The sequence below is a fragment of the Neopsephotus bourkii genome, unplaced genomic scaffold (genome assembly GCF_033783945.1).
Source record: "Neopsephotus bourkii isolate Nb327-2 ecotype Australia unplaced genomic scaffold, CSIRO-AGI_Nbou_v1 NB_1304, whole genome shotgun sequence".
Taxonomy (NCBI): domain Eukaryota; kingdom Metazoa; phylum Chordata; class Aves; order Psittaciformes; family Psittacidae; genus Neopsephotus; species Neopsephotus bourkii.
In genome coordinates this window covers 3,726-11,957 of record NW_026901786.1, presented here as the reverse complement: position 1 = coordinate 11,957, position 8,232 = coordinate 3,726, and the positions used below count along the sequence as shown (strand labels likewise).

The 8,232-nt window shown below is 39.1% G+C and overlaps 1 protein-coding gene across 1 annotated transcript; it reads left to right on the top strand.

The window, feature by feature from the left end:
- Nucleotides 1–5: 5 nt before the first annotated feature.
- Nucleotides 6–4,317, top strand: LOC133219078 (heat shock factor protein 5-like; the record flags this gene model as incomplete). The annotated part of the gene is made up of 5 exons (XM_061366125.1): nucleotides 6–123; nucleotides 1,149–1,517; nucleotides 2,852–2,946; nucleotides 3,730–4,089; nucleotides 4,176–4,317. Coding segments are annotated over 5 exons (1,084 nt in total), but the record flags the coding sequence as incomplete, so codon positions are not given.
- Nucleotides 4,318–8,232: the final 3,915 nt, after the last annotated feature.

Sequence of the window (8,232 nt, the reverse complement as noted above, 5' to 3'; positions counted from 1 at the left end):
TGTGTCTCAAGCGGCGGACGAGCGCCAACAAGGCGAAGCTGGCGGCCGGGCTGGAGCTGCCCAGCCGCCCGGCCCAGCTCTCCCAGTGCCTGCCCTCGACGCTCGGCGAGGCTGCCAGACCCGGTGAGCTGGGGTGGCCCCGGGCTGCGGGCCGAGAAGCACTGGGTGCTCTGGGGTTTGGCGATCGGCACCCCCGCACGGAGCAGGGTTGCCTGACCTTGCTGGCGGCCGCTCAGCTCCGCCGGTGCGGGAAAGCCGTTGTTGTTCGTGCAGGGAGATGCGCTGCCAGCAGGCACGGGGAGCGAGGTTCGCGGGTGGTTCCCTCTGCCCCTCGGCTGCAAGACAGCCTCTGTCGGGGGCTGCAGTAAGAGCACCCTCACCCTGTCTCTGTGGAGCTGGCACAGCCCTACCAGGTGACCGTTACTTCTCCTTGAAGGGTTGCTCCATAAGCTGTTGTTAAATCTGTGTGAAGAGATGGGTGATCGACCGTATGAGGGCAAGTACCATTCCATGAAACCATAACTGACCGAGAGAGGAAACCAGGGAAGACGAAAGGGAATATCTTGGAAGTAACAAAACGGCAAAGTCTGAGCTTTTAGGTTGAGCTACCTGGAAAAAAGCTGGCTTTGCTTTTGTTTTCCTTGACAAGCTGAGTGACTTGTGATCAAGTGCTCTCAGAGTCACGTTTAGGATTTGGACATTGCCCTTGCCTTGGCTGCCCATGTGCTGTCAGCACTGGAGTTTGGTAGAGCCCTGCTTCACCATTCCACCTTTATTTTACCTTAATGCCTGATGTTACACGCAGCATTTCCTAAATGGCTTGCACTGGTTTAGTCAGCTCCTGCCCATTTTGATTTATAATAGCACATTTCTAAGTAGCCATCACTTGCTCCTGAGGGTTTCAGGAGACTGAGTGCTCCAGAGATGACTGTGTGTTGGCACAGCACTGATGTTCCTGTCTGTTCAGGTGGTAGTGCTACAGCAGTTACTATATGTTTAGGTGTAAGAATAGAGTCTGTTTCTGGATTAAGAATATTGGAGCAAAGGTGGTCTTCCCAGGGAACGTTGTGGAGCCTTGGCTCCTCATCCTGCCTTTCAGGGCTAGTGAAAACTCCTTCCCTTAGTCCTTGTTTCCCTTTGTTTTGCAGGACTGGTGACTTCAGGAGAGGCTCCACAACCTTGTCGTCCAGACAGCTGCTTTCCTTCCTCCACCAGAGCGGCCTCATGCCAGAACCACCCTGCTTTCCAGATAAGGACTTCCCAGCAGCCTCCGGCCCCTTGCAGACCATGGCAGGGTTCTGTTGGGTCGCTGCCAGGGCACTGGGCTTCCCCAGCTTTCCCAGGCCAGGGGGCTCCCTTTCCAGTCGTCCGCAAGTGCTGCACGGAGGTCACATACACTCTGCAGACGGTGTGCTCCCTTCTGCCACTTCAGCGATGGGCTCCAGCTGGTGCTGCCCTTCCAGAACCCGGCAGCTGCGCGTCTCCAGGGCAGTGCTTGCAAGGCCTGGATCCAACACGTACGGCAAAAGTTCTCCACTTGCTGCTTGAGAAGTTCCTGCAAAGTGGTGCATGAAATGTTTTCCCCCAGTGCTCTGTCACTGCGTGTGTATCTGACGTGTGTGCTTGCAGTGAGATGTGTGTTCCCTGTCCGTTACTTGCTACCAGCCGGTGACAGAATGTGCTTTAGCTGCTCATTTCTTCTGGCTCTGATGAGATGAACTGTATCAGAGACAGAAGAGCTTAGAAATGCCTTCTCTGCAATGAGCAGGGAAGGACAAAAGTGTGTGGGTGAAGCAGGTGTGTGTGGAATCTTGATTCAGCTGGAAGACCTGAAGTATTACAAATGAATTGGCCCCTTTGCTGGCCGAGCCCATCAGTGGGATTTCCACAGGTGCAGTTTTTCTTGCTGTTAGATCAGGCACTGCTGCAGGTGGCAAAAAAACCCCCAAGAAAATGTGTTGTGAGTGCAAAGCATTCTTTTTGTGCACCGTTCCACACTTCAGACCCGTTCAGAATTGGTCTCCAGTCTGGGCTGCTACATGGTTATGTTTGTTCTCCTCCCCTTGATGTACAGGCATTACAGCACGTTTGATTCATGAGCTGCTTTCACTATAAGCTCTACTAAGTGCAAGAGTTGTGCAATTTCTACTTTACTTGTAGCTTTTTATAGCGTGTGATCTGGACTTTGTGTTTTACACTTGCCTCCTGTTTCACAAGTGCTTCTTCCCTTTGGGTTCTTCCTTTTCTTCTCTTAGGAGCTAGGCTCTTTGTACTAAATGTTTGTTTGCTTAGGATCACTCCAGCAGGCTACAGCCAATCTCTGCTTTGCTCTCTCACCCTGTTTTTAGAGTAGCCCTTTAGGTTTCTTTGGTGGTTTTCTTGGGTTTGTCAACATGCTTTGGCGTTCCGAGGGACTGAGGCCCAGGTATCATTAGATTTTTGGCACTATGCAGAACTGTAATATAAGATCCCATTTTCATTCCAGTGTGTGTGTGTGTGAACATGCAGGCCCTTCCTGTGTGAATCCCCTTTCTGTGGTGTGTTGTGTTGAGACAGTGCAGCAGCCAAATCAAAAAGGTGATATTAAGACAGAGAAGAGTGAACATGAAGATTCCGTGTGTGTGTGTTGGTTAATTCTACAATACGTAGGTTTGAAATATGTCCACGTACTTTAGGAGAAATATGTTTTAAGGTGGAGAACACAGTCTTACAATCAGTGGGGAGGTCATAATCCATTTCAGGGAGTTAGCTTACGGAGCGGTTACTGCAGTGTTTAATGCAAGTAAGCAATAGAACTGTGCACCCTGGGCACCAGTTCTGGCAGTCTGATCCCTGTGTTTGAATTTTGCAGTCACCCTGCAGTGTTCACCCCCTGCCCAGGGAGCACCTCTGACTGTCAGCGCCAGTGCTGCGGCTGCGGCGTCCACCGACTGCGTCTTTGTGCAGGTGAGTGCAGCGCACAGCGAGCAGGGGGAAGGGAGGAGAGCCCACGCATGGACCGCAGGGTTCTGGGCTTGCGGCAGGAAGGAGAGAAGTTTGGGACTGGATCTGCTGTAGAAAGAGAAAGTAACGTGGTTTGCCAATGCCCATTTCAAAGCACGGCTTTGAAACATGAAGGGGTCAGTGCTGTAACGCAGGTAAGGTTTCAGGGCAGCGGCATAGTGGGTGTCCTCATCGGGGGAGTGGTTTTTCCTGGAAAAGTGTTACATTTGACTTCACCATAATTCGCTTTAGTTCCCGAGTCTCCATTTGTCTTTGAAGAAAGCCCTTGCCTGCACAAAATGGGATTCTTTAATGTTATGATACTGGGAATCAGCTCCACTTCTGTGCCCCAGACAGCTTGTGGCAGTCCTGAGTTTCAGTGGATGCATGAGAAGAACCAAGCTGACTTTTGGAATTGACCCCAGCTCAGAGCTGTCCTATCTGGGAGAGCTCCAGTGCTTCCTGTCAATGCTTGCTAAAATTCTGGTGGAAATTGCACCTCATTGGGTGGCCTGGCTTATCAAATAGCAAAAGAACCTCAGTGAAAATGCCAGAGCTTCCTTTCACATTCTAGCAGCATGTATATCCTTTTTTTCCTGAGAGGGGATAAACAAAGCAAACTCTTCTGGTGTGTGCTGAAAAAGGGTTGGCCTGCACAGTCCTCAGGAGCAGTAAAATCCATCAGCCCTGACTGAAAATGGTGGTGATTTTTTGATCTAGAAATTCCCTGTATTTTGTTTCTCCCAGAGTCCTGAAGTGCAGCCACCTCCTGCAGCTGAATGCCTGCCCTCTGATGGCGCACAGCACACATCTGAGAATGAGGAGAAGCTGCCAGAATTAAGTTATGAAGATGTATTTCAGTTTTTCAGTGAGATGAATGCATCAGGCAGCACAGATGCAGTGACACCGGAGGCTGCAGAAAGCTGGGGTGGAGAGCTGTTTGAAAGCTGCATCAATGCGGCCAAAGAAAGTGCCGCTGCTGCTGACACGGCACAAGAGTTTGTGACCACCCAGGGAGCCCCTGAAGAACAGGGAGAAGAGCTGGATCACAGCCCAGCTCAACCATCCGAACTGTTTGTTGTGGAAGCGCTGTTTAGTGCAGAGCAAGTAAGTGCTAAAAGGAGGTAAAACTCCTTGGGAAAGTGTTGAGTGGTCTTTGGGTTTATTTCATTTTTTGGTGTGTTTATTTAAAGGAGAATGGGAGTCTTACATGTGGATGGGTGATGGAAGAGAGAGAACTGACTCCAGGACCCAAGGCAGTGAAGAAAGCTGCAGAAGAGGCAGGGTCCCCTGCAAAGCATCTGTGCAGGAAGAGAAGATGCAGCTCAGAGCAGGGTAGGTCCCTGCTAAGAGATGCTGCATGTTTTAGAGGTGGGCAAGACAGGTGCTCTGAAACTCTTCCACGAAGGGGAGATCACAAGAGCTGAGTTATTGTCTGCAGTGTAAGTACCTTCCCGGGCCTTCAGTTCAACTATTGCACTCGTACGGGCTCTTGGCGTACTTGCCCACACGCTTCTATACGTAAGCTGGTGCTGAGGACTCCTGGGTGGACAAGGGAATAAATTCTATGTGTCAATAAAAGCTGAAGGTGTGGGAGTTGTGTCAGAGCCCCGCATGTCACAGTACACAGCACTGAGATGCAGGCTGTGGATATGTTTGCTGGAGGGTGACAGTGCCACAAAGGGAACACTGACTAATGAGGTGACTGTTGAAGTAAGAGGGGAAAACCCCACCACGCTGCCGAAGTGAGGGCACGAGTGCAACCTTTCTGTCTCAGATCACTAAATAAATTTTACAGCAGCCTGCTGATAGGTGTGCTGCATCTGTGTGCACAGCACCTGTGTGCTGCAACAGAGGAGAAAAACAGCCTCAGATTTTCAAGTCGCAGGCCGCCTTTGGCCGGATTTGACTGTCCCTGATGGCAGCAGAGTTGCTGTGCGTGCTGCCAGGTGAGCCACAGGCAGGGCCTGATACTTCCTCGGTGTTGTTTGCTTCCTAGATCACCAGGAGCTGGAAGGCGGAGCCTGGAAGCGGGGCTGCTTCTGGAGGGAGACACCAGAGTGAGGAGCATGGGAACAGGCGGAGCAGCTGGTTCCCTCCTGCGAGTTATTTATAGCCTTATTTATATATTTATATCTTATTTATAGCTTTATTCCTAAATTTCTTATTTATAGCCTTATTGATAAATTTATAGCTTATTTATAGACTTATTTATAAATTTATAGCTGATTTATAGCTTTATTCCTAAATTTTTATCTTATTTATAGCCTTAGTTTTATATTTATAGCTTACTTATAGCTTTATTCTTAAATTTGTATCTTATTTATAGCCTTATTTATATATTTATAGCTTATTTATAGGTTTATTCCTAAATTTCTATGTTATTTATAGCCTTAGTTATATATTTATATCTTCTTTATAGCTTTATTCCCAAATTTCTACCTTATTTATAACCTTACAAATGTATATCTTATTTATAGCCTTATTCATACATTCATATCTTATTTAGAGCTTTATTCCTAATTTGTATCTTATTTATAGCCTTATTTATAAATTTATAGCTTATTTATAGCTTTATTCCTAAATTTCTATCTTACTTATAGACTTATTTATATATTTATAGCTTATTTATAGCTTTATTCCTAAATTTGTATCTTATTTATAGACTTATTTATATATTTATAGCTTATTTATAGCTTTATTCCTAAATTTGTATCTTATTTATAGCCTTATTTATGTATTTATAGCTTATTTATAGCTTTATTCCTAAATTTTTATCTTATTTATAGCCTTATTCATATATTTATAGCTTATTTATAGCTTTCTTCCTAAATTTTTATCTTATTTCTAGCCTTATTTATATATTTATAGCTTATTTATAGCTTTATTCCTAAATTTGTATCTTATTCATAGCCTTATTTATATATTTATAGCTTATTTATAGCTTTATTCCTAAATTTCTATCTTAGTTATAGCCTTATTTATAAATTTTATATCTTATTTACAGCTTTATTCTTAAATTTGTATCTTATTTATAGCCTTAGTTATATATTCATAGCTGATTTATAGCTTTATTCCTAAATTTGTATCTTATTTATAGCCTTATTTATATATTTATAGCTTATTTATAGCTTTATTCCTAAATTTTTATCTTATTCATAGCCTTATTTTTATATTTATAGCTTATTTATAGCTTTATTCCTAAATTTTTATCTTATTTCTAGCCTTATTTATATATTAATAGCTTATTTATAGCTTTATTCCTAAATTTCTATCTTACTTATAGCCTTATTTATAAATTTATAGCTTATTTATAGCTTTCTTCCTAAATTTGTATCTTATTTATAGCCTTAATTATATATTTATAGCTTATTTATAGCTTTATTCCTAAATTTGTATCTTATTCATAGCCTTATTTATATATTTATAGCTTATTTATAGCTTTATTCCTAAATTTCTATCTTAGTTATAGCCTTATTTATAAATTTTATATCTTATTTACAGCTTTATTCTTAAATTTGTATCTTATTTATAGCCTTAGTTATATATTTATAGCTTATTTATAGCTTTATTCCTAAATTTTTATCTTATTTATAGCCTTAGTTATATATTTATAGCTTATTTATAGCTTTAGTCCTAAATTTGTATCTTCTTTATAGCCTTATGTATAAATTCATAGCTTAATTATAGCTTTATTCCTATATTTGTATCATATTTATAGCTTTATTTAGAAATCTATACCTTATTTATAGGTTTATTCCTAAATTTTTATCTTATTTATAGCCTTATTTATAAATTTATAGCTTATTTATAGCTTTATTCTTAAATCTGTATCTTATTTATAGCCTTATTTATAAATTTATAGCTTATTTATAGCTTTATTCGTAAATTTGTATCTTATTTATAGCCTTATTTATATATTTATAGCTTCTTTATAGCTTTATTCCTAAATTTCTACCTTATTTATAACCTTACAAATGTATATCTTATTTATAGCCTTATTCATAAATTCATATCTTATTTATAGCTTTATTCCTAAATTTGTATCTTAATTATTGCTTTATTCATAACTTTGTATTTTATTTGTAGCTTTATTTAGAAATTTATGTGTTATTTATAGCTTTATTTAGAAATATCTATGCTATTTATAGCTTTATTGAGAAATTTATGTTATTTCTAAATTTGTTATTTATAGCTTTATTTCTAAATGTGTGTCTTATTTATTGCGTTATTCATACGTCTGTATGTTATTTATAGCTTTATTTATCAATTTATGTGTTACAGCTTTAAAAATTTATGTTATTTCTAGCTTTAATCATAATTTTGTATCTTATTTAGATCCTTATAAATTTATAAGTTATTTATAACTTTAGTCATAATTTTTATCGGATTTAGAGCTTTATTCATTGATTTGTATGCTATTTATAGCTTTATTTCTAAATTTGTGTGTTATTAATAGCCTTATTTATAAATTTATATCTTATTTATGGCTTTTTTCCTAATTTTGTTTCTTATTTATAGCTTTATTTAGAAATTTATGTGTTATTTATAGCTTTATTTATGAATATCTATGCTATCTATAGCTTTATTTAGAAATTTATGTTATAGCTGTAGTCATAAATTTGTATCTTATTTATAGCTTTATTTAGAAATTTGTCTTCTTGCTTTATTCATGTCTGTAGCTAATATCTTTATTCATCAATGTATGTGTTTATAATATAGCTTTATAAAGTTATGTTATTTCTACCTTTAGTCATAATTTTGTATCTTATTTAGAGCTTTATTCCTAACCATGAATCTTATTTTTAGCTTTATTTATACATTTATGTGTTATTTAAGGCTTTATTGGTAAATATCTATGTGATTTATAGCTTTATTTAGAAATCTGTGTTATAGATTTTGTCCTAAATTTGTATGTTATTAATAGCTTTATTTATAAATTTGTATCTTATTTATTGCTTGGTTCATAAGTCTGTATCTTATTTCTAGCTTTATTCATCAATGTATGTGTTATTTATAGCTTTATAAATTTATATGTTATTTCTAGCTTTAGTCATAATTTTGTATCTTATAGCTTTATAAATTTATAAGCTATTTATAGCTTTAGTCATAACTTTGTATGTTATATAGAGCTTTATTCATAAATTTATGTCTTATTTATAGCTTTATATATAAACAGCTATATATATAGCTTTATTCCTAAATTTGTATCATATTTATAGCTTTATTTAGAAATCTATACCTTATTTA